Source organism: Elgaria multicarinata, chromosome 12 (genome assembly GCF_023053635.1).
Source record: "Elgaria multicarinata webbii isolate HBS135686 ecotype San Diego chromosome 12, rElgMul1.1.pri, whole genome shotgun sequence".
Lineage (NCBI taxonomy): Eukaryota > Metazoa > Chordata > Lepidosauria > Squamata > Anguidae > Elgaria > Elgaria multicarinata.
Window position 1 is genome coordinate 19,856,758 of NC_086182.1, and position 27,343 is coordinate 19,884,100.

The 27,343-nt window shown below is 44.4% G+C and overlaps 1 protein-coding gene across 12 annotated transcripts in view; it reads left to right on the plus strand.

The window, feature by feature from the left end:
* The first annotated feature begins 7,182 nt into the window (after positions 1-7,182).
* The window catches only part of CAMK2B (calcium/calmodulin dependent protein kinase II beta), a 202,055-nt gene continuing 181,894 nt past the window's right edge, over positions 7,183-27,343 (plus strand). For all 12 annotated transcript variants that reach the window (XM_063139573.1, XM_063139582.1, XM_063139581.1 and 9 more), the window contains exon 1: positions 7,183-7,334. In XM_063139573.1, coding sequence (XP_062995643.1) covers positions 7,270-7,334 — 65 coding nt within the window. In that variant the 5' untranslated portion in view covers positions 7,183-7,269. The remainder of the gene's footprint in view (positions 7,335-27,343) is intronic.

A 27,343-nucleotide genomic window follows, 5' to 3' on the forward strand; every position in this document is an offset into this window, starting at 1 on the left:
TAGATAGATTTCTTGATTGCATTAGCCATGGCTCATCAGCACCAAAGCAACAGCATAAATCAATACTAAAAATGCACAACAGATCACCATCCAAGCAGCAACAAAATGGAGCAGGACACGTGCCAATAAATACGCACATGAGGCCAGGATTACTGGTGCTATATGAATAGCTTTCCCACTATTGCAACAAATTCTCTGGGTATTGATAGCATATATATGTTATAATCTAACGGCTTATTGTCATGATCTTGCCACAAAACCATATCAAAACTGCTGAGAACTCTGTTAATGATCCCTAGCATTCTCATACAGTGTTCTCTAAGTACTCCTAGAATAGAGAGATTATGTATTAAATGTGTATATGGCATTTTTGTGGCTCTTTAGATAAGGGTAACCGTCCTATATGAGTGCATCCCCGGCTTTTCCAGAGGGTTATGAGAAGCAGTCTTATCAGTATGCATGTAAGGAGAGCCAGTGTGGTGTAGTGGCTAAGGTGTTGGACTGGGAGTCGGGAGATCCAGGTTCTAGTCCGCACTCAGCTATGGAAACCCACTGGGTGACTTTGGGCCAGTCACAAACTTTCAGCCCAACCTACCTCACAGGGTTGTTGTTGTGAGGATAAAATGGCGAGGAGGAAGAGGATGTATACTACCTTGGGTTCATTGGAGGGCGGGGAAAGGCAGGATATAAATGCAATAATAAATAAAATAAATAAGGAGTCCCACATAACCTAGGGCCATTTTACATATCCAGTTATCCCTAAATTCATTTTTAGCCCTGATTTATTTACATGTTCAAGGGGGAGGTTCAAGTGAGCTGAAAGAGAAGCTGCAGCTACTGGGAAAAAAGGGAGTTCTTGACTCACCTCTCCATCCTGGTGAAATGATCATAGGAAATATCAGGGAGGTTTGTCCATGAAAGGGTGGATGTTAATGCCTAGGGATAAACGCCGTAAACTTTCCATTCTGTTTGGTGTCAGAGGAAACAGAACTGTGAATGGGGTGTGTGTGTGAGAGAGAGCTGGAGCTGGTGGTTAATACCAAACCAAGTAGAAGTAGAAAGAGGGGTTATCTTAAGGTAAAAATCATGAGATAATAGCCTCTGAATCATGGTAATGTGATTACATCCATCATCGTTATTTTGCTTAATACTAATATTTTATAAAATGCTTTCCTTTAGCATAGTACTCAGAGAGTTGTACAATAATCTAAAAAAAAGCCAGCCAAACTAATTCTGAAATTCATAAAACCACCCAATATGTTAAATACACAAGCTAGGGGTGGGAAACCAGTGCCCCTCCAGATCTTGCTGGACTACAACTTCCATCATCCCTATGCATTGGCCATACTGGTTGGGCCTGATAGGAGTTGGAGTCCAACCCCTGGACCAAACAATTCATGGTTCAAGTTAACATACAACTTCCATCTCAGCCTGGGACGGCTATAGAAGCCTGCTAAATGTATAGGAGAGCTGTAGAGCACCTATCCCAGGCTCAATCCCAGGCATACCTAATTAAATGTAACATAGGGGACTGGAAATGTTCTCTGCCTGAAACCCTGGAGGGTTGCTGCCAGTCAAAAGTAGACCATCTTGGGCTGGATGGACCACTGGTCTAATTCATTCTCCCTGGAAGATATCGAAACATAGAATAGTAGAGTTTGAAGGGGACCATAAGGCCATCGAGTCCAACCCCCTGCCCAATGCATCAGTGCAACCACTGCAAAAGCCCTACTCCAGGATCTCATTGACCTAACCTCCTGGAAGGCTATCTTTTGAAGTTCCCTGTGGAAAGGAATAGGTGGAAGAAGAAGTTCCTTTCGGGGCCAAATTTCATGCTGGAAATCAGAAAAGTGATCAGCTCCCTAGAGGTAAATGTCACAGTGGTGTACATTTGCCAAAGCAGGGCAAGGATATAGGGTCAGGTGAAAAGACCTTTGGAGTCCGCAGAGCTGTGGTCTTGCCAAAACAATGAGACCTGGGTCAGAAAGGGGCTGTTTGTTTGGAAGTTGGGTTGGGAAAGGAGTGACTTGAGAGAACAGGATATTTCCCCTGATTTCTTTGCTCTGGGAAAGACTTGGGGAGTGGATCATTTCTCATGTCAAGCCTTGTGCTTCTTCCAACCCTACGCTGGTTATACCCAGCTGCGCAGTGTTACCTCCCAGAAACCCAACTGATGATCGTTCCTTTCTGGTTAGTTAGAACAAAAATATCTGTCAGCAACATGCAGCCCCCACAAACGCCCACGGTGCCCATGGCAACAGCAGCACCAGGCAGTCATGGGCAGGGATTGTGCGGGACTGTGTTTGCTCTGGCTTGGAGGGTGCCTCCTTCTGCTGTCGAAGGGTTTCTGAATCTCTCTGGGCTCCGTTCTCTCCTTCCTGCTGGTCCAAGAGGATAAGCTCAAGCGAGTTTCCTTGACGGTTCCCTGACAGCTTAATTGAACGTAGTGACATTAAACTCACAATTTAACGCCCCTGTGCCTCTTAGACAATGTCACCTTTGAGCGCCGAACAAGGGACTCCATCAGCACGCACCACCAAACACCAGAACCTTTAGTCTAGCTACCTCATTGCACAGTTTCTTTTCTTTCCTCACTTTTGTTGTTGTAACTGCAACTAACAAATGCATGCCACGTTCCCTCCAGCACCAGCATTGTAACCAAGGTGAGGGGGCCAATGCTGGTATGATAGACAACTTGCCTTCATGGTTCCCAGCATCACAAACTACCTGGGCTTGTTAAATGTGTGTGGACTGACAGTTGCATGAACAAATTGTGCAGAGGTGTTGTCACTGTAAGAACCTTTCAGCAGTTTACCTGTGGTCCAGATTGCATTAGAAAATCATTGGAGGCTGCCTTGTACCTGGTCAGACTGTTGGTCCCACCTTTCCACTATCATCTACACTGGACAGCAGCGGCTTTCTAGAGTCTCAGCCTTAGGTCTTCCACATCACCTGCTAGCCGGCCCTTTTAACTGGAAGCGCTGGGAATTGACCCTGGTACATTCTGCATGCAAAGCAAGTTCATCACCCACTGAGCGAAGTGTTGGGGACCAGTGGCGCTCTCTATAGTCCTTCCTCACAGTAGGACGCCATTGATGCTCTGCTGCAATGTGGATTCTTTTTGGTCGGGTGCGTTCCAGGGCTTCCTTGGCTTTCTGAGCTATTCTTATTCCTTAATTCTAAATGCACAAAAAACAGAGTGTGAACAGGGGTGCAGCTAGGTGATTTTAGACCTGGTCTTAATGGTCTTATAGGGGTGAAGTTGGGTAAGTTGTAAAGCACACAACCAACACGTCTCTTTCCCACCACTACCATTCTGTGTTTTACAACTAATATGTCCTAATATGTTAGAGCAAAACCTGAAGCAGACTCCTGTTTATCAACCCTGATTTAAAAAACAGTAGTATTCTGAGTATGTACAGGTGGGCAGTTAAATCATAGCACCACCATGACTACAGGAATAAAATGGAATTGCTTCTGCTGTCCTGGCCCATTGAGTTCAATGGGACTTCAAGGTAAGTGTGTACTAGAGGTGAAGAACCTGTGACCACCAGGTGTTGGGACTGCAACTTCCAGCATCCCTGGCTAATGGCCATGCTAGCTGAGGCTGACTGAAGTAGGGAGTTCAACAACATCTGGAAGGTCATAGGTTTCCCACCTCTGTAGGATGCAGCCTAAAGAACCTGAACTAGAAAACCTGGATAGCTGTTTTGAGATTACTGCTTTCTTTATTCAGACACATCCACTCCCATAGTTTCATAGTCTCCTATCACTGATAACAGAGCTCCAAAGACCTAAGTACAAACACCCCAACTAGCTGAGTAATGCAAAAACCAAAGGGCCTTCTTTAGGGACATTACATTGTGTTAAAAATCAGAAATTCACCAAAATATGTAATGATTGGCAACCAGAAAAGGAGGTGATTTTGTTGTTTCACTGCATGGCATAGCCACATTGTCATATTTGCTCTCCAATCGTGTAGGCCTGGAAGTATTTAAATAAAAAATTAAAATAAAAATGATGATGATACTGTGATTTGATTAATGAATCTGAAGATAAGGGTCTACAGAATCCCTAAGGTCATGTGTATATAAAATTGTCTGTTAACAACACTCCTCTGCCTTCAAGAATGTAGGTTTTGGGAAAACAACTGTGTTGAGCAGTATAAAAGCTGAGACTGAGAAACAGAACAGTACCATTAAGAGCTGGTTCACTTTCTCTAATATTATAAGCATTGCTTGCAGTCCCCAGAAATGTGCCCATGTGGGCAAATGTGATCTGTAAACCAGGTAATCATAGATAAGAGACCTGCCTTTCATTCTGATAATTCTTACCATGAAGCTCCTTTCTTCTAAAGTTTGAAAGAAAAAACATATATCCGGAAACTCACAGTTCAGTGTTTTAAAAACTAATATACAAACCATCCATTCTTCAGCTTGGTGTTTTTCAACCAGGGTTCCATTAGGAGTTTTGCACATTTTTACAACCTTCCACTTCAGGTGTTTTACTTGTCTCTTGTGCTGGCAAGTCACTCCTGCTCCAAGAATGGGATTATCCACAGGAACTGTCAGGGTTCAGCCCTGACTCATATTAATTTAAGCCCTGTATTAATGGCAGCCCTGCTGATGAGGAAGGGAAGGTACTGCTTGAATGTGAAACAAGTCAGTGCTCCAGACAGCCTTTGCTTGGTATTGAGAGTGTTTACCCAGTGATGCGGTTGGTGTGCAGAAGCGCCAAACTCTCTCTCTCTCTGCTGTGATATGTCTGTCAACATGTATTCTTAAGGTGCTAATCAAATATATGGCACTTTTAGGTAATGTGGCATCTTTGGACAATATACCCCAGTGGTGCTTGTGGATGTCATAATGCATTATCTATCAATCAAATAGCCTTCCAATGTGGTTCTATGTGTGTTTACTTGGAAGTAAGTCCCACTGTAGTATATGGGCTAATTCCCAGGTATGTATATTTAGGATTGCAGCCTTAACTGCTGATCTTGGGAGATGATCAAGCACATGAACTCCTCTAGACTGATATCTCCTGCAGCTAAACCCATCGGCCAGGAGAAATGATTAAGCCAGCAACAGGAAAGAGCAGCATGAGGAAGAACAAACCCAGCGCTCTGTGGTTTTAAGAGAGACCACTTTCCTGTAAGAACATAAGAGCCATGCTGGATCAGACCAAGGGTCCATCCTGCCCAGCATTCTGTTCACACAGTGGCCAAACAGCTGCCTCTGGGAAACCCACATGTAAGTCATGAGTACAAATTGCACCATCCTGCTAATGTTCCCCAGCAACTGCTACCGAGAGGCATACTGCCTGCTGTACTGGAGGTAGCATATAGCGATCAAGACTAGTAGCCATTGATAACCTCCCCCTCCTCCCATGAATTTGTATAACCCCCCTTTAAAGCTATCCAAATTGGCCATCTCTATATCTTGTGCTAGCAAATCCCATAGTTTAACTATGTGCTGTGCATAATGGCAGGTATAAAACAGTCGACACGTGTAAGACTTCCACCAACATGTAATTGAAGGAAGGGCTCTGTGTAAATAGATGTGAGTAGTAACTTGCAGGCAGGAAAAGGTTCTTACTAGACTTTGGATCACTGGAGCGTCTTGCTAAAGGATGTTTTGGCAAGCAGTGGGACTCCAATTGACACATATAGAGGGGCACTAGAGTTCTCTGGGGTGGCTTTGAGAAAAATGAATTTGTGAGAAGGAAGAAAATGCTGTGGGTGGACCATGGAGTACAAGAGAGTCAGTGTTCTGTAGTGGTGAGAGTGTTGGCCTAGGAGTTGGGAGAACTGGGAAGCTCACTGGGTGACTGGGCCAGCCACAGACTTTCAGACCAGCCTACCTCACAGGGCTGTTGTTGTGAGGATAAAATGGAGAAGAGGATTATATATACAGCCTTGGGTTCCTTAAGGAGGAAAAAAGTTGGGATATAAATGTAATAAATAAATCAAATCCAAAACCTGGACTGTGGCAGCAAGCCTAAGCACACATATTGAGGCAGGGGTGGGCACATATCAGGCTTGTAGAATCTCCTTTTTGTTTTTATTAAAGCTCCAACTGGGAGCCTGTTGCAAAGGACATACACTTAGAATTAAAGCCTTCCAAATCAAGGGATTCGTTTTGAGTACCGGAACAGCATGGAGATCACTGTCCTCCCATACAAAAATCCAGTCATCATTTTGTTCCTGCTATTGTTAATCAGAAATCCTTGCTAGTCTACTGAAAATCACCCAGAAATCTACTTGAAGATCCAGAGCGACCTTCTATTCATCCCTGCTATGGAGAGGAAGTTCTGTTCAACTCAATGGAGCTTTACTTTTGAGTAAACATACTTAGGATCTCACTGTAAATGTAGGACAGTGGACGCAGGTGAATCTTTTGGCCAAAGATTATTGATAGTAATTGAACTTATATCACGCCCTTCCTCCAAGGAGCTTAAGGTACCATATTTAGTTCTCCCTCTTTTTAATTTTCACAACCCTGCAAGGTAGGTTGCAAATAAGAGAACTGCACTCTGTGTGTAGATGTTAGTATAGGCCATACTTCCCCAACCCGGTGCCTTCCAGATGTTTTGGACTACAACCCCCAGCCACTATGACCAATGGTCAGGGATGATGATGGGAGTTGCAGTCCAAAACTTCTGGAGAGCCCACGTTGAGGAGGGCTGGCGTTGACTCAACCGTACACTGTAGAGGAAAGGGTGGTTGTGATGCACGTGGGAGCAGCCCTTCCATTGCACGTGGAGTTCCCCGAGGCAGGTAGATCTGACCTGGAGAGGGCGAGGGTGGGGGGAAGAAACAGGGTCTCCGACCACTGAGGGAGGGGCGGCGTGGCGTGATCCACCCAGGCCTCCGCACCGGCGCCCAAGCCGAGGAGGGCACTGCAGGCGAAGCGAGGGCTGGAGCGATTCCATTCCACCTTCCCTCTTTCTCTCCCCGCGGCAGGAAGGTGGCCCGGGGGCGGCTGGTGCGCGGTGGGGTTGATCGCCCTCCCCCGAGGCTGCCGGCGCCCCTCCCCTGGCAGCTCTGCCCAGTGCCGGGATCGCTTCCCGTTCGCTCGCCGCGTTCCGGAGCGGGCTGACTGGGCGTCTCTCGCTCGCTCACCCCCGATCTGAGCCTCGCCTCGTCCCCTCCTCCTCCTCCCTCCCCACCGCCCGCCTGCCTGCCAGCTCGCCCGCCCCTCCTTTCCCCGCTGCCAGCCCGAAGCGGAGCGGAGCCCGGGCGGCTCATTGCGGAGCGAAGCTGCAGCCGCGATGGCCACGACCGTGACCTGCACCCGCTTCACCGACGAATACCAACTGTACGAGGAAATTGGCAAGTAAGGAGCCGGCGCCGCGCCTCACCCGGGCACAAGACGAGGAGGCGGGCGGGGGGCAGGGACTGGAGACCTCATCCCGAGCCCTAAGCAAAGGCCTCCCCACAGCGGGCACGGGAAGTGGGGCTGCGTTAGGGCCTGGGCGGCGGAGGCGGGGGGAGGCCCGGCCGGGGGCTAGGCAGGCGGCGGGGCGGTGGCAGCAGGCAGGCAGGCAGGCAGGCAGGCTGCGGAAAGCGGGGTTTGGGTGGGAGGGCGCGGGGAGGGGGCAGCAGTAGCAGCCCCCCCCGGCCTGGCTCTATGGGGCCGGCGTGTGTGGGGGGTCTGGACGGACGGGGCGGTTGGAGAGAGGTTCTCCCGCGCTGCGCAGCGCAGACATGACGCACGTTGCAGAGCCACGGACGGCAATAACGTGGGGGCAGGCAGGCAGGCGAGGGGGCGCGCGGCTCGCCTCACGCTGCCTCCTTCTCAGCGGCGGCTCCTTCAATCTCTGGCCCGCCAAGCGCCGGGGTCCTCCGGCAGTAGCCGCCGCCGCCGCGGCTCCCCTCCCTCCTTCCCCTCCAACGGAGCGTCTTTCTCCCCGCGTTCCTTGAGCAACGACACCCTTCTGCTTCCTTCCGTCGGAGATTTATTTTCGGGCGCCCAAGAGGAGGTGGAAGCCTGCGGCTGCAGCTGCAACTCGAGTGGCGCTGCTGCCGCCGCCGCCGCCGGTCCCAGCCTCTTCACTGCAGTGGCGGCGGCAGCTGCTGCTTCCCCTTCCCTGGGCCGGGAGAGCTTTACGCTTGGCTCCCGGGCGTGAAGAGAAAGCACATGGCAGCAGGGCGCACAAGAGGGAGGGAAGCACGGAGTAAAGGGGGGGGGGCAGCGTCGGCGGCGTCGGCGCCGGCGCTATTTCGCTTGGCCCGCGCAACTTGCGCTGCGGGGAGAGGCGGGATCGCCCCGGCTCCCTATCGCAAGCTCCAGTGGGGCTCGGCGGCCGAGCGCGCTGCTTTGCGCACTCGCCGCGGAGCCCAGGCGCTGGGGTGTGCGTGGGTTGCGGCGGGGGGGCTGGCTAGCTAGCTAGCTGGTTGCTTGGCTCCCCGCTGTGGAGCGGGGGTGGTTGGCAGCACGTCTGCCTGGCGAGGAGGTTGCTGGGGAGGGGCGACATTTTAAGTAATTAACGGGGGGGGGTAGGTAGAGGGGGTGATGGGCATTGGAAGAACTGCAAAGAGAGGAGAGAAATAATTGGGGGTGGGGGGATTCGAGCCGGGGAGCGCCTTGGAACCGGCGTATTGCGTAACGCTGGGGAGGGGTCGTGAATCCACCCTACCCCATTGGTGCAGAGCTTCCGGGGTTTTTTTAGGGGCGAGGTGCCGGGGCACAAACCACCTAGAAAGCAGTGCTCTCTTTCTGTCCTCCATCCCTGCCTTAAGCGTATGGAATGTGGCTCTCGTTACTTAGTGGGGGACTCTGCACATGCTCACGGGCACTCTCCAGCCAGCCTAGAGGTGTATGTGCCTGTGAGGAGGGGGAAGAGTAGTGGCTAACCTGCGATAGCAGAGGCAGGAAACATTCAGGGCTCTGTCCTGACCCCTTTTAATTAAGCCTTCTGTTGGTGGCATCCCTGCTGATGAGGAAGTGATGGTACTGATTGGATGTGAAACCAGTCTCGGCATCCTTTGCTAGGTGTTGTGAGTGTTTACCTAGTGATGTGGCTGGTGTCTCTCTGTGTGCTTTCTGGCCTTTCTACACAGCCCCAAAGCAGGGCTGTTTACCTTTCCTCTTTGTTTCCTGCCGCTGAGCAGTACTTTGTCCTGTGTGGTGCTGTCATGACACCATGCTGGCTGTGGAAAGAGTGTATAATACCTTGAACAGCTCCAGGATGCTAGGGCAATAGTCCTCTCCTGCTGCTGTTTCCCAGCAACTGGTATTCACAGGCGTACTGCTCCTGAATCTGGAGGTAGCGTATAGCCAACATGACTAGTAGTCTTATCCTCCATGAACAATGTCTAATCACCTTTTAAAGCTATGCTACGCTAGTAGCTGTCACCACATCTTGCACCTGCAAATTTCATAAATGTGTTAGGTGCTGTTCGAAGAAGTTCTCCTTCTTCTCGGTTCCAAATCTGCTGCAGATCAGCTTCATGGGATGACGTGGGATTCTAGTATTATGAGAGAAGGCGAAAGGCGTATCTCTGTCCACTTTCTCTACACCATGCATAATTTTATAGGAATCTGCCTTACACTGAGGCAGACCATTGGTCCATCTAGCCCAGTATTGTTGTCACTGATTGGCAGCGACTCTTCAGGATTTCAGGCAGGAATTTCTTCGGCCCATCCTGGATATTCCGGGGATTGAACCTGGGGCCTTCTGCATGCATAGCAGATGCTTTACCACTTAAATTATGTGGTAATTTTAAGTGAATTATGGCACTTCAATCATCTCCCAACCTCTTTTGTTGCCTTTTTTCTAAACTAAAAAGCCCAGAGCACTGAATACTCCTGTTCAATATACACTAATGAATAAACCTGGGTTTGCAGTTGAGAACCTTCAAGACATGCCAGGATCAATGTAGGGTTGCCAGCTTTTGAACAAGCCTCTATAGCTGTGCCATCACAGTAGCTTGGTCTGTAGAAATTAGCGAGTGAGGCCAGGCTGTGTTATTTTTCCAGACGGTTGGCAACCTTAGGCCAAAGGCATTAGCAAAACCAAGGATAGGAGGCATCTAAATTGGAGACCAGTTTAATACGTTTATTAGTCTTTAAGGTGCCACAGGATTCTCTGTTGTTGTTATTTAAACTAAAACCTGTGTTAATGTCAGGGTTCAGTCCTGTGACATCTGCAGTAAGAATGAAGATGAGAGTGTTGTTAAGCATGTTCAAAGTGCCTTGCTTTCCTCTCCAGTGAGTAACTATAAACAATCCTCTGCAAATTGGACTCTGGTAGAAAGAGGTTCCAGGTTCCGTGGGTGTGAGTTGCAGGCAGATGTGAACCCAGTTGAACATCTTCTTTTGCAACTGTACATCAAACTGGTTCTTAAAGGTAGATAGGGCATTTTTTCCTAGTCCTGCCTCTTTAGCACACATGGCTATGAGCAGACTGCTGGTCTTCCTAGAGATTGAGAGGGAAGAATTATGACTCTGGATGCAGCCCAGATCTGCCTTTCTATTAGTAGCTCCTTTATGATGCAGTTCCTCTCCCTTGCTCATTTTAATTAAATGTCTGCATAGATCTCCTACCTTACTTGAGAGGCTCTTGGAGCTACTGGTAATTTGGTGGGGACGGGCAGCAAAAACAAACCAACCACCATTAGAGGTTAAGATGCTCCTAGGAGATCTTTGCCCACTTGTGGGTGTCTCCTATGTAAAAGCACTGTTCAGTTGGACAGTCTTAGTTCAGCTGTTTCATAATGTCAGTAGTACCAGCAAGAGTTTAAGATTCAAATGATATAAGATTAACTAGGCCATATATTCAATGACTGGATTCAGTTGAGGATCCATGAACTAATCCTTTATGTGTCAGTGTTCCAATATTCTCTCCCATCAAGCAAGGGCCCGCTGAGTGTGTTAATCTGTTACAGCAAACCTAAAAAGAGTAATGTAACCTTTTGGATTAATAGATCTATTGTGGTATAAACTACCATGGCTTGGAGCCATCTTCATTTGATACATACTACCCACTTCCCCCTTGCAAGAGCATTGCTGATACAGCGGTTTCAGGTTTTCCCCCTGCCTCTTAAATCAGACTCTCCTTGATTATTTTGCTATAATTATCTTTGATTCTTAGCCAGGTGCTTTTCTTCCTTTCTTTTTGGTTTGCAGTTGTGGTGATGTTAGCTGTATCTGTCACTGAGTGCAGCATCTCAGGTTGGTTTCTCTACAACTTTATGCTTTTATCCAAAAAAGCTGATCCTCTTCCCAAACATGGAAGAACTTAGACTTTCTTTGCATTTTCTAGACTCCAGGTTGGGATGTGCACTAGTCTGACAAGTGATTTGGAGTGACAACAATCCCAACTCAAGACATTTCTCTGCCATAGGTGAAGATCAATGTCCCCTACTCCCGCTCCTCCATTCCATGTACAGAAGCTGATGAGACTAGCAGTTGAATTTATTTTGATTCTGACAATGGGGCATCCTCCTCCTTAGGGTAGCAGACTAGCTTAGGAGGCATAGGACTGGCTGTGTCACCCATATAGTTATGTCCTTCAACACCTTGCTGCTATTCCTTACCCACCAACCATCTGTTGCCTGAGACAGCTGCCTCACTCTGCCTAATGGTAGGGCCAGCCCTGATCAACAGCTTCGGTCAGATCCATAACTATAAGAACATATGAAGAGCCATGCTGGATGAGACCATGGGTCCATCTCGTCCAGCATTCTGTTCGCACAGCGGCCAACCAGCTGTCCACGGGAAACCCACAAGCAGAACATGAGAACAACAGCACCCTCCTGCCCATATTCCCCAGCATCTGGTGTGCATAGACGTACTGCCTCTGGTACTGGACGTACCGTATAGCCACTAAGGCTAGTAGCCATTGATAGCCTTCTCCTCCAGGAATTTATCCCTTTTTAAAGCTACCAAAATTGGTGGCCATCGTTACAGCTTGCTAGATTAGCAATTGGTGATTTATTAGCTTTCTATTTGTTGATTAGTTCAAGAACAAAAAAAATTTTCACCACTATTTTGCCTCATTTTCTCAGACTCCCTTGAAAATATCACGTCAGATACAAGTATCTGCCCTACGTATCCTGCACTGAAGACACCTAATCCTCCTTTAGTATTTCTTTAACTCTATAATCATCCAACAATCCAATTGTCTCTCTAGCTGGTTTCCTGCTTCTGATATAGTTATAGTTAGAGTGTTCTTCATTGTTGGTTGGCCTTGATGTTGTTAGCAATACGCTCCTCAAAATGCTTTTTTTGCATCTCTTATTGACTGTTTGCATTTCCTTTGTGCAAATTTTTGTTCCTTTTTGTTCTCCTTGCTTGGGCAAGGCTTTCATTTTCTGAAGGAAGCCCTCTTTTCTCTAATACCTTCTTTGACACTGCTGGTGACCTCTATGATTTGTTGCTATCTTTCCTAGATTGTGGTATTCATTCTAGGTTACCTTCTATTATTGTGGTTTTGAACAACCTCCAAGCATTTTGGAGAAATTTAACCCTCTTGACTCCCCCTTTCAGCTTTTTTAAAAAATATATGAACTAATTCTTACATTTTTTAAATAACAGTTTTCTCTTTTGAAGCCAAATTTCTCTCTGATGGACTTCCTGGGCAATTTCCCACTAAATATGTATTAAATCTGATGGCACTGTGGTCATTGTTTCTAGTTGCACTAAGTTCTGAGTGGAACCATTTAGGATCCAGGGTTGCCTCCCTTCTCATTGGTTTCATGAACAACTGTTCTAGGGCACAGATTTAGGGATTGAGAAATGTAACCTTTCTGGTGTGACTGGAACAATATGGGGGTAATTGGAGTCAACTATGATTCCAACACCTTGTTTGGATGCATCCCTGATTTAATTTTCCATCTCAAGATCTGGGGGGACGATAGCATGCCCCTTGTACCAAATTATTTTTGGAGCCTGGTATTGTCCTACAGCGCTTCTGTGGAGGAGTCTGCCCCTTTTAGGTTTTCTAGTCTGTTTGACACTACGTGCTCTTTGACATGCAAAGCAACACCTCCTCCGGTACTCCCTTCCCTGTGCGTCTATAGCATTTATATCCAGAGATGATGGTATCCCACAGTTTTTGCAATACCACCAGGTTTCTGTTATGCCCACTGTATCTAAATTCTGCTTTAAAACCAGAACCAATATGTGTGTTCTTCAGTGCTTTCCTCAACGGAAAGACCTTGATAGCATGCATAACTTTTCTTTTCTTTTTTTTACTCTGGAGGCCATTCATTGCCTGTTGCCTTTGAGAGCTAGATTGATTTCCTTTCTACCATCCATTCCTCTCAGTTGATGGATAGGGACTTCCTTCTCCATTCTCAGAGCTACTTCATAACTATCTGGAATGTTTGTGTGCGAGTCCAGCGGAGGAGAAGAGGGGAGTAATATAGTGATGGCAATTCCCAGCATCTCCAGCCAGCATGGCTGACTCGGGGATGCTGAGAGTTGTAGTCCAACACATCTGCAGGGCACCAGCTTGGGGAAGGGTGCACTAACCATTTTATCACATTGGCTCTCATATAAAACCTTAAAAGAACTGTTTGAGAGAACCTCATGTCCTCTGCCCAAGCCCTGTACGAACCCTTGAATACATTTATTGGTTCCTTTATTGGTGTCACCTCCCTGTGTCTCTATATTATTTTTTTCCTTTTTGTGGGATTTGGGAACTTGAAAGTCAGCCAAAGACGGGTCATTCCTGGTTTCAGGGCCAGCCTTTTCATTAGGCAGGGTGAGGCAGCTGTGTGCCTTTCAGCCTACTCTGGACCTCCTGCGTTAGCCTGCTACCTTCAAATTCAATGGAACATTGTCCCATCATTAGTGTTGAAGCTAGAGTCATCTGCCAGTAATGGGGAAGAGGCGCTATCTTGTCCTTTGCCTCAGACAACAAAGTGTCTTGGTTGACAGCCCTGCCTGGTTAAGACTTTTGAAATTACTGTCCTGTGCTTCATTATTGAGGAAAGTATAAGCTGCAAGGGAGTAGGCAGCGGCAGAGGTCCCAATGCTGGTGCAGATGTTCCCAGTGGTGGCACCAGTGACTGCAGCTCCTCTCACTGCTGTCATTGCGTGGGGCAGTCAGGAGGAGGGAACCGAACCAGGTCCTGTTCAGCCTCTTGCTCAGAATGACTTGTGTTAGTATAAAAACGTGGTGCATGATGCAAACAAGAGTTAAACTCTTTTGAAGTCCATTGATTTTGGTGGGAGCAATTTAAGCACTTGCTTAACTATTGTCTTGAGATCAATGGCATTTCACAGTGCTTAGCTTAGGCTGGATTCTGCCCTTACTTGCCCCTACTATACAATTTCTTGTTCTCTGTATTGAGGTTATTATCAAAGTTCAGCAAGAAATGGTGGAATTTGGAATCGGTAATTGTCATTGTATTGTGGAATTAAATGGAGTGGGAAAGTTTGAGAGAATTTCAGAGTTTATTGGAACAGTGCTGGAACTCTGAACTAGGGTTGGTGGATATTTTCAGCATTGTCACCGGGAAGTCAAAATTCAGCGTTTCAGTTCGTTGCTCAATGTCCCAGCCAGCCTTTCACATATACATAAGAGTTAAAACACAGAGCAAGAAAGATACAGATTGGGACAGTTAAGACAACATGCTAAACCGTGGTTAGGCCACTAACCCTTTTGCAGTAAATGGTTAGTGAGTGTGTTTAAACCATGGTTATGTAGCCACCATGGGTAGGAATGGTTCACACGACACGCTAAGCCATAATGTTTAGCTCATCGTGGCTTAGCATGTTGTCTGAACAGGGTGAGTGTCAACATACAATAAAATCAGGCTAGATATTATAATAGGAAAACAATAATTTCAGAAGCCATCAACAAGAGATTTGTATACTAAAGTTATTAAGTTAATTAAAATAGCTCAATAGCCTATAATGTCCTGTATCAAGATTTTTTAAAAAAAATTCCACAACTTCCACTTCCGTAGAGCCAATTTAACAAATTTAGCAGTATGGCATGTCACAAAATAATCTGTCCCAGCCAATAAAAATAAGATTTTGTTTACAGAGGAGTTACCTCTAATACCAGCAGTAAGGGGGATCAAGGTACCATATCCTCAAATCTAGATGCAATGGACGTTGCAGAAGAAAGTGACTGAAGTCTTCTATCTTCTGGCATTCAATGGGACAATGTCTATCTTACCTATGTTTGCCAATGTAGCACCCATTAACCTGTATTAACTGCAGGGTGCATTTAATTAAAAAGCCATCTAAAACCATATGGGCAGATAAAAGACAGATATGGGGGCAATTTCCCATGAAGAGCTCTAAAATGTTGATACAACATGTTAGAGCAACACTCAGTCACGTATAGTAGTTATGGAAGTTCGCATCAATCAGACGTCTTGAGACTTCCAGACGGGCACTGCCATAGCCCCTTGCAATGTAACAGCCCACCGAAAAACCCAGTTTAGCAATGATTTCACTTATTTTGGTGGCCCATGATTCTGTCCCCATGTCTTCAAGGCCTGTTGAAAAAATACTTTAAAAATAACCAAATAGTCTACTGAAAACAACTGGACTTGCTTCCAAATAATTATGTATAGGAACAATATACTATAGCAAAATATGAGAGTGAAATGTGTCTTTTCTACTATGGTCTGTCATCTACCAATTTAGCCTGAATGTGTGTGGTAGTGGTGGTGGTGGTGGTGTGATTATAATGAATTCTTGGCACCCGTTTCACTCTTCTGTTTAAAAATGCAACTTGAATATGGATGTTAGGTTTATTCATCTCTTTGTATGCGATGTTATGCAAGCTACCTAGTGGCATATTTTCAAATATGTATAGTACATCTCCCTCCTCCATATATAAACATGGTGATGGGATGCATTACTTTTGGCTGTCCTGATGTCTGGAATAGGAATATATAGAGGGAGAGAGGAGAGAGAGAGAGAGAGAGGGAGAGAAAGCAGCAGGAGAAAGAAAACATGCCGAGAATTAGGAAGTATGCAGATTATGGAGGTCTATGTAAGTGAGATTTTACTTTAAAGGACCATAAACTTTAATCCACAGTGTATTTAAAGCAATATCGGATTACAAACCTGGTCCTTCACAGAATCTGGCTATTTTGTGTGTTTTGACATGGTATGAGAGTCTCAAAGTTTCTCAGAAGGTGTGTTGTACCACTTCTATCCCTTTCTTCAAAACCCACCTCAAAACCCGTATTTCCCCCATCCCCTTTGGCTTATCTTCATTCTTCACAGTAGCGAGTGGTGCCATCAGGGCAGGACTTTGGGGCAAAAGTCCCCAATTAGCAGAAGGAGCAGGAGAGGGCCCTCAAGTACAGCAAGGCTGTATTTTGAAGTAAGTGAAGTAATGCACATTAAAGAAACCCCCCACCCCCACTTAAGATGGTAAAATCCAGAGTCTAACTACACCACTGACAGTTTTATATCTGGGTAGTGGTAGGATGCTCTTCCTTCTGTTATTTCTCCGCTGTCTATTTTATAGATTGTGACCTCTTTGGGAGCAGGGACCTGTCTCTGTGAGATTTGACGTGAGAGACAGTATGGTTTAGTGGATGGAGGAGTGGGGACACCCAGGTTCAAATTCCCACTCAGCTGTGAATCTCACAATTTTGAGCCAGTCACTATCTCTCATCCTAAACTACCTCACAGGATGGTTGAGGGGAGGGGGAGAACCATGTATATGGTCTTGAGCTCCTCAGAGGAAAGGTGGGATATAAATATGACATATCATAATATTGTGCCTATCTAACTCTGTGAGGCGCTGTAATGAATGGTGCATTATTAGCATCATTATAGGGAATATGGAAGGGCAAGGGGTTGTGAGAGCTGCAGAGATACGGAGGAGATGTAGTATACAAAGATTAAGTAAATTACAGTGTTCAAAGAGTCTTTGGAGCAGAGGAAGTTCAAAGAAAGTCACACAAAAGGGCAAGAGAGTCAAAGGTTAGGTGACTGAGAATAGGACCTTATTTGTGGCGTAATTCTCTCCCCCTTGTATGTCACCTTTGCTTATGTCTTTAGGTACCCAGTCAAGTTTTTTCCCCCTCCCAGGCTTTTAATGGATGATACTTTTTTTCCCTGCTGTTTAATTGTTGTGTGATTGCTGTTTTATTGCTCCTATGCTAGGGATGTTGTTGTTTATTTGAATTTTTAAAGTTATTGTTATTATATCCTGTTTTTCTATAAATATTTAAGGTGGCTTTCACTCTTCCCCAATCTCTCCCATAATAGAAACCAATGAAAGAAATGTATACAGTTACAATGACCTAATAATTAAAAAGACTAAAAGGCAGAAGTAGCATATATTAAACTTATTTAAATATTTGTGAAGGCGAGAGAGACATTCAGAGGTTAGGTGACTGGAGATAGGGCATTTGTTTGACAAGCAGAATATCTGTTTTGTCATTATGCATAGTAGTTACTGGTGTACCAAATCAGTAGCCAATACAGTTGCCAGAGACTGAACTGTTCCAGGAATTAGTCTGGCTCACTGAGAGTTGGCTCAAGTTACTATCACTTCAGATCATGAAGAGCACTGGGGACAGATAGTGAACGATACAATAGTAGTCTCAAGGTTATTGGGTCTATAGGGCAACATGATGCCTCTTCACCACCAAACAACCATAGGTGATGTCCAAAATCTCCCAATAATATTTTATGCATTCATTAAAACATTTATATCCCATCTTTTAATAAACTTCTAGTGCAGCTAACAAAAAGTAACAATTGCAGCTATTATTAGGAGTGCTGTTTACCATAAAAAAATAACACATCTGTCCTCAGTCGTTCATTTATCTAGAATACTGCAATGCATTCTGCATGGGGCTGCCCTTGAAGATAGTGATTCAAAATGTGCCTACCAGAGTTTTTAGCGAAGCCAGTCAATCAGTTCATATTACATCAATCTCATGGGAGCCAGTGTGGTGTCGTGGCTAAAGTGTTGGACTGGGAGTCGGGAGATCCGGGTTCTAGTCCTCACTCGGCCATGGAACCCAATGACTTTGGGCCAGTCACAGACTCTCAGCCCAACCTACCTCATAGGGTTGTTGTGAGGATAAAATAGAGAGGAGGAGGATTATGTATGCTGCTTTGGGTTCCTTGGAGGAAAAAAGGCAGGATATAAGTGCAATAATAAATAAAAATAAAACCTTATACCTACTACTGTGGTTGCCAGTTTGCGTTTGGACTCAGTTCAGGGTGCTGTTTTAAAGCTTCAACAGGGCCAGAATATATCAAGAATGGCCTACTTCCATATGAAAACTGCCTGAAAACTTTGTTCTTCTTTGAGGCCTTACTTGAATTCTTTCAACCATCAGAAACATGGTGGGTCTTTTCAGCTGTGGGCCCCAAAATTTGGAGCAGCCTCCCCAGGGAGGTCTGTCTGCCCCCTCACTGCTTGCTTTTAATTCTGGGGATTTAAAAGTCATGATGCATTATTCTACATCCATGAAGGATTTGATGGTTCAAAACATAGAATTTAGTCTGAAGTTTGGAAATTGGTCACTTTCCCACCTCCATGAGCAGCCCCCCTTTTTTTTACAGTGTGAAGAAGTATTGTTGACTGGTAATTTTGATCAGACCCTGACCTACCAATTGCTCATCCCTGCTCTGTACGTTTTGGGAATCCTTCTGTTTTCTAGAAATTGGCTTGGGGACCATTACTCTTTAAACATTTCATCAATGGTGATACAGAGCACAAATGCTTGGATGGTATGAGGTCATTGATTCATTTTTTCCAGAATGCATATGAGAAACCAATGCAATAAAATTTATACGAAATAACATATGTAGACTTCTTTCTTTTCTTTACAAGTAGGCCTGTGAGCAAAATGTTTACTGCATTTTGCTGAAAACGTGATAAATTTAGATACAACTGGAGATGCACCATAACTCAGTGGTAGAAAGCATGTCCTGTGCGCATAAAGTACAATCTTGGCATCTCCAGTTAAAAATGTTCAGGTAGCAGACAATGGGAAAGACATAGGAAAGACACCTGTGGTCCTAAAGAACCACTGTCAGTCAGAGCAAACAGTACTGAGCTAGAGAAGCAGTCTTCCTGACCTAATATAAGTCAGTTTCCTGTGTTTCAAATAGCTTAGAGGGCTGGATCTTGGGCTGTGGGCCACCCCTGCTCTGGATTAACACACAGAGATATGGTTTTAATGTTGAGACGCAAGGATTCCTATGACTGATAAGGCAAGTGACTGTGTGTCTTTTTAAAAATACGTTCGAACTAGAAAAGTTTACTGATACGGTTCCATAGGTTAACCGTGGACAGCTTATGTTGACCTTTTAGCTGATGGCTTTAGAATTACTGTTCCCATATCCGTAAGTCATAGCTGCAGAGATGCTGTTCAGCAGCATCTTCACTTTCTAACTGTCTGGGAGCTGCCTCTTATGAATGACATCTGTATTGTAGCATTGTAGAAGAACTGTCGTTTTGAAACATTCAGCAACTAGGCTTATGGGAAGCCAGTGTAGATGATGCCCAGGCTTTGCTGGTGTACCAAAGAACTCGGTACACCATCTGCCTGCACATGTTGTGCCTGCTTCATGTTTTAAGTAGGGCATCATTCCAGTCCTTTTCTGTCTGTCCCTGGGTGGGTGTGTAATTAATTCCTTGGGCTGGTCTATTTAATAATAAGGGTGAACACTGAAGTGAATAAGGCTGAGAAAATGAAAAGTGTGTGTCTCCCTGAGTGGTCATTCCTTCTTTTTCTGTTAGGTGTGCACACATGGAAAGTTCTGTTAGGTTTGGGAATAGCCCTGAGCTAAGCTTGCAAGCTCCATTCAAACCAGCTTCTGTATATCATGCCTGGATGTACTGAAATGAAGAATTTTGTTGAAAATTTGATGAAGGACTTAAGAAACTACTGGTATATATTTCTTGGGAGACGTGCATTCAAAATGCTGGTCATAACACCTGAAGGAAATTTTTAAAAATCAGTAATTATTCAAAAGTAATGAATGTGAATGATAAAACAATGTGAAAAAAGGCTCCTATATTTGATACTAGAATGGTGTGTTTAGAAGAGAGTGCTGCAAAAAGAAAGAGGCGGTAGCTGGGAGAAAAATGGGGAAAGATGCTAGTTTCTATCTTAATACATGAACAGATGGAAGCTGACGCTTAAAGAATCTCACCTTTCGCCCCCAGTTTTAATAGCGGGGGTAATTAACGATTAAAGCCTTCTTTAAGGAATGTAATACCATTCACAGTATTTTGAAATCGCATTGAGATTAAGATTGCAGTCCTAACCACGCTAATTAGGCAGTAAGCAGGGCTCCTGTCTGAGTAAACATACTAAGGATCGTGCTGCGCATCTTCTAAATAAATATATACTAGCTCCTGGGCCCTGTGTGGATAAACTAACTAGGTTTTAGGGAAGGACCATAGCTCAGTGTAAGACATGTTTTAGGAAGTGTTAGGTTCAATCCCTTGTATCTCCAGTTAAAAGGGTCCGGTAGTAGGTGATAGGAAAAATTTAGAGCTGTTGCCAGTCAACTCTAGGCAATACTGTACCGATAGTCTGACCTGGTGTAAGGCAGCGTCTTATGTTCTTTGTCACGAGTAGACTGTGGGACCACACACTTGCTTTCCTCCTTTCGTACATGACTCCTCCACCCCACCTCTATCTAGGTTCAGTGTTGTTGTGTGCAATCTGTCCTATCTCCCCCCCCCCCGCCCCCAGTGATGATCCTGGGGATGGCCCCAAGCTCCCTTTGAGACCAGGGACACTGACTGAGTAGAGGGGAAATTTGTGTGTGAAAGGAAAGAGGGAGCATATGATCCTGTGGCCATCTACTAAACTCTTCACTTAATTTTGCTTTTTGTCTAGGCTTTAGACATGTGAATGCAGTTGCGGTGGTGGAAATGGGTATTATTATTGTGCCAGGTAGATTTTAACCAGTGATCACCAGTTTCATAAATGATGCAAAATAGCATCACTTGTTCACTGTCTATTACATCATTGGAGATCTTTTGGAGTGTGAGGAAGGCCTACAAAATAGGTTGCAGGAAGCTCCCATTGTAGATAAATGGCTCTTATGCTTTGAGGTGGATTCCTGCATTGAGCAGGGGGTTGGACTCGATGGCCTTGTAGGCCCCTTCCAACTCTACTATTCTACGATTCTATGATTTTACTGGGATTGAAACTTTTTACTGGTGCAGTGCAGCAGAAATTGCCATGGGTACATCACTCAGCAGCATTGCTCTGTATTCTATTAATTTAGGACATGAATCTAATCCATCAAAGGGTGTGTGTGTGTGTGTGTGCATGCATGCATGGAAAAGAGGTGGATAAGAGATTATTTAGGATTAAATAATTTGGAATGAAAGAATGTGATATTGTGAATGTGCCCTAATTTGCACTCTTTCATTACGAATTAATCACTGCTTAGTTCTGTACTCAGAAGCTGTAATATGAATTTGCCAGTTTGCATGTTAAGGGATTGGTTAATCTGCTTTCAGTGATCCAGAATATCCATCTATCGGCCAGTGTTTAAAGCTGCAGTCATGTTCATACTTACTTGGGAGTAAATGCCACTGAACATGGTGGGTCTTGGTATAGGATCTCACTGTTAGAAATAAGTACTGGAAAGTCAGACCAACTTTTTTGTATGTATTGCTGATGCTACAGAAGAAGATTTAGGTCTAATTTAGATAGAACCTAAATGGATGAAATGGACCATCCATTTATGAAATGGACGATTCTCTCTTAGGCCCTCTAAAATGGTAGGGAATAGTATTGACGGATCTTTTTTCGGTCACTGGCTTTGGGTGTGTTTCCAAAAGATTAAAGGTGCAAGACGGGGTGCGGGGAAAGTCCACAACTCCCAGCTGGGAGCTGTAGGATGTTTTTTCTGTCTAAATATGCATAGGACTGCACCTGGAAAGCAGGGGATTGTATCTCCACATGAAACACTGTAGTGAGATTACTGCCAGTGAAATACCACTGGGGATAATTAGAAAAGTCAGTTGTGGGCTCTTCCTCTAAAAGAGCATATCAGGGGCATTATATTTATTTTAATTTGATTTTAAAAAGGTGTAGCCTGCTTTATCTTATAAAAATAACTCCGAGAGATTCACTGCAAAAAAACCAAACCAAACCAATAAAACATAAAAATACATAGAAAAAAATGCAGAAGTACAATGGAGAGCAACCAGGAACATATTCCATATTCCAGCTACGAGGAGGAGCATCATTATAATGGCATTGGTAACAAGTTGCATTTGTAGTTCTGCTCCATACCCTTTAGTAGCGGTTATAAAATTTTCCATGCTCATTGGCAGTTGTAGCTATGCTAATGACCAGGGTAATGCTTAGTTCTGTATAAATCCCACTCTGGAGTTATCAACACCAGTTTGATACCATCATTGTTATGAAATACTGTAAAAAAATGGATGTGAATATGAAGATGGAGGGACCTGACATCCTGACTTGTAAGGCTCCTGAGGTAATTATACAACAAAGAGATCTATGACAGGTGCAGATTTTCTCTCCACTGCAGCCCTGTGAATTCACCTCAGAATTCAAATGTTACCTTGGTTTTTTTGTTGGGTTTTTTTGGTTTGTCATCTTGTAAAGGAGATGTCAGCTATCAAGTACAGTCAAATGCTGCTGCAAGTCAGCTATTTCGTACGCTCAGATATTAAATTAAACAAGTAATTCTGAAAGTGTAATATCTCTCTCCACCCTCACCCTGTGTCACATGAGGAAGCCATGTCCTTTGTAGGAGAATACTGGAGGAAGCCTTTTGTCCCAGATAGGGAGCTCTCCAAGATTAAGAATGCAATGGAAAGTATTGTGAGAAGGGAGATCTTTAGATCTGTGGAAGGGGAACAGGCCTTGGAGGCTAAAGACCAAAGGATGCCAACAGAGGCCTATTCAGTTGCCCCCTTGCATCCAACAAGTGAGGTGCCCTATGGCAGTTCAAGGGAAATGGGGCAACTCTGGTCCCCTGACTGCTTCAACCAGCCTAAGGCAAGAAATGCTCTACAGGCCAGACTGAAGACACTGCCGAGGCCTAAACACAACAGCTTCTTCAGTCTGCATTGTTTTTCGGGCTCGGAGTGACAGTTTTAACTAGGCCTAGCTGAAAGCCTCAGAGATCCTGCTCAGATGACACACTAAGCCACAGCGGTTAAGCATTTTGATCTAAACATTATGGCTTAGCATGTCATGTGAGCCATTCCTAACCATGGTGGCTACATAGTCATGGTTTAAACATGCTCACTAGCCATTTGCTGCAAAAGGATTAGCGACCTAACCATGGCTTAGCATGAAGAGGCTGAAAGGGTCTTGTTTCAATGGACTGAGAACCATTTATTTGACATTTTTATATCACATATCATCCAAGGAGTTGGTTCTTCTTCTGTTTCATCGTCACAACAACTGAGTGATCTCAGTTAGGCTTTGAGGAAGTTATTAGGCCAGTGTCATCTAGTGAGCTTGAGGGAATGTGGATTTGAACTCAGGGCTTTCCAGCCCTTGTCCAATTCACTGCCCTAGCTCTTTACTAACTATTCCCTTAATACTACTGTATATTGCTTTAAAAAAATCTGACTCCCTCTCCTTTGGTTAAATAACATTAATTCTTTGAGCTCTGCATAATTTATATGAGCTCAAATATCAGAGTCTTTGGGTTATGGTTTCTTCTGCCCTGAGCCATCATACTACTTGCCCACTGGTTTAGTGACCTGGAGACATTGCACACTTCATCTGGAGCCACTGGCATCATTTTCACGCATCCCGTCTCATCTGTGAAATCAAGTTACTTAGCTCCCTCCAACAGTGGGAGGAAGTGAGGTTACAAAACCGACAAACTGTAAATATTCGTCACACATTTAGAGACTATTTGCCAATAAACTTACTGAGAATAATTTTTGGAAGCGACTTGATTCCAGGGCTGAGTAAAATAAGGGGCGGCTGTATAAGAAAGAGCTGGTGTAGTGCAGCACCTTAGAGACTGAGTCCCTGGTTCGAATCTCACCTCTGCCTAGGTGGCCTTAGGCAAGCCACTTCTCTCAGCCCTCTCCCCCCTCCACCTACAATGTGGGAGAATAATAATATTGATTTACAACTTAGGTAATGCATGACATGAAGTGCTTTGACTGCTCTAACGTGCTATACAAATGTTAAGAATTATTCTTGTTATTAATAATATTAATGATGATGATAATTGTTATCTCCCTTTAAGCACAGAACAATCCAGTATACTCAATTGAGGTCCTCAAACAATGCCTCAGTTTCCTTGGAGCACGAACTCTAATTTGCAGTAACCCATGTTTAGATGCCCACCTTGAGTTCTGGCATTCTTTCTCAAGCCTTTGGGTAGGTGGCCCGTTTTCATCCCAAACCCTTCATTGGCTATAGTGCCCTTGCAGCAATGCCAGTTGGACCTGCTGGCAGGCGCCAGCCTTCCTCTAATGCTGCGCTGTGCCAGCACCATGGCAGATGGCTGCTCTATTAATCCCCTCCCTTCGGATTTCCTTTGCCTCTCTCTGAAAGGGGGCAGCTGTTGAGCAGAATGATTCTCTCCCCTGGAAATGGGTATCTCTCACTTCTTCCTTTGGTGGTAGTTGGGGCTTCTGCCCAAGTTATCCCAACAAGTATTAAAACTGGGGCTTTTTGAATAGGATTTAATACTTCGTTGATCCTAGAAAAAAAATTGTTCTCCTCCTAACCTTCTGCACTTACAAAGAGGACTTTGTTTGTGTTCTTTGGTCTTGAAACATGAGCAGAGGACCCCAAAATCGCCTCTTCTGTAAGTAGGGTTATTCTAAGTGCCCTAGGCAGTTACAGAAGATTGACTTTGGCCAGAATATTTAGGGAAGAGCTTGCATAGTTGCAGAGAAAAGGAAGGGGAAGGCAATTGAATATAGAGGGTTTAGTCCTTGCCATCTCCAGGTACATCTAGGAAAGAGTCCTGCCTGAAACCTTGGGGAAATGTTGCCAGTCTGGATTTTAAACACTCCAGGATGATGCAGTTTTGTAGGATAAATTATTGCTGCTGCATACTGAAATGTATTCTGCATTCAAGACACCCCATTTGGAATCTACTGCAGTAGTCTCTAGATATTTGAAATTAACTATTCAAGCTGGGCTTTCCCCATCAACATTCAATGCTGTGCTCATTTTAAGGTGGGGAGCAGACTTTTAAATCAATACTACAAAGTCTCCTTCATCTGAATGGGGAATAGTGGAGAGACATTCCTAATCTAATGTTTATGAAGCCAGTTTCCAAGATGCTGTCACTGTCTAGAATGCCCAAGAAATGAAACCCAGGATGTAACTATTTAAGCTAGAGCTGTTCTCAGTGGCTCCATGAAATACTGTGGGGAAAAAGTAAACATTCTGCAATTTGGGGCACAGTTACTGTGAGGTACCGATGAGATAAAACTTGCCTTAAAAGTAGGATCATTAGATCAAAGGCTAGATTTAGCCCTACATCTGTGAAGTCTCCATTCTGCATCCTTTACGTTCTCCTGTGTAAATGAATGGCTACCATTCATTCCTATGGAGAAGAGTAAAGCACTATACTTTGGGATTATATGATTGTAGATACAACCTGTCCACTGGACTCTTAACTTGGGGTAGCCTAGCCTCATGTGAAATGCATCTGTATTCAGATCGCGCAAATATGCAACGTATTCGTCTGTCTGGCCCAGCATAATGATGAGCATATTGATAGCTTTTGTTAAATAGGGTTATATTGGCAGAAGTGCTGGTATATTCAATTTCACCCCTTTCATATAATCAAGATATAGTTGGACGATTGAGGAAGTGCTGAGTTCTATTGTATCTGAACTTCAATGCAAATTTTGCCTTTTGTTATAGTGATGAAATAAATACTCTATTTCACTTGATCGCTTGGATTAATTCTGGTGGAGCATCTTCTTCTGACTTATTAATTGTACTCTGTCTATTTTATGTGCTCTAAAATATTTTACTCACCCAAAGTGCCTAGAGTTAGATAAATAAAAAATTACAGGAATGTATGAACTGAGGAATAAAAGTATGTCACACGCTGTATTTGGCTAGGCAAGAGACTCTTCCTTTGTTGAGATATTGGCTGGGTTCAGACAACATGATAACCATTGGTGGTTTAAATAGTCAGTGGTTGGTTATTTAACCCACCATGGGTTATTGTGTTGTGTGGAGGGAGTTTTTTAAACAATGGTTGGTAATTTGGCCAAAACAATCAATGCAAATGACCAATGCTGTGTAGAGTTGGCTATCGTGTGTCAACACAGTGATGTTTGAAGTAAGACAGGAAGGCTCCTAGCTCAGTGGTTTCCTGCCTGAAACCTTGGGGAACTGCTGCTAGTCTGTGTTGACAATACTGGGCTAGATGGGCCAGAGGTCTGACTTGGTATAAGGCATCTTCTTGTGTTCCTAACCTGTAAAAGAGGGAGGGACATAGGAGGAATTCTACACAGCAGTGAATGTATAGATCTATAAATGGATATCTCTCCCCTTAAAACATTACTAGGTTACTGTGTTCAGTGCCATGTTGCAAATCCGACTGCTTTGTAAAGCGTGGATTGGTCTCGAGAAGAGCAGGATGTTCCCTGCCTAAATGGATTGAGTGGGATCGAAGCCAAATCACTGTATGCTACAAATCTGGATTCATATTTTTAAACAACTGGATTCAAATAGTTGTATCACTCTACATGGACCTCTAGCCGGATTTGTGTGGTGTTACAGCGTTATCCAAACAGTGCAGACTTGCTAAGTAATTACATTGCACAGGCATTGGTAGAGCAGTAAGGGGATACAGGCGACATAAGTTTGGTTGCATAACGTGGTGTTTCTTGCATGCCCAAAGCAGATGCTGCAAACCATCCTTGAACTGCTGCTACGGGCTGGGCTACAAACCAAGCAGTTGGCAGTGGGTTACAGAGCTTGAAGATGTGGCAACTGGGTATCATTTGGCTCTCTATAAAGTGTCACCCAGAGTGGCTTTGGTACATTAGCATGACTTGAGTGGGAGTATAAAACCTGCACATATTTACAGGCCTCGTCAGTTTTAACATGCACTTCTTGGCACACATCTCTAGATCAAGATCAGTGCTGAGTGAACACAGTAAATTTCACTGAAATTGGTACAACTTAGTCCTAAGAAAATCTATTTGGAATCGGTTGTTATAAATGTGGAGCAATGATATCCTGGCTTTATTTCTTTGTGTACGCTTGGAGGGAAATATGCTAGAGAGTAAATGTAATGTCCTTCCCAGAAGAAGCTATTTGCATGTTGATTGCAGAGAGCTTTGGCTATTGGGTGGTATAGAAATGCAATAAATAAATAAATAAATAAATAAACTATGTGTTCAAGCGTGCAAGAGACACAGCATCCTTTTGATTAGTGACGTAAGGGCA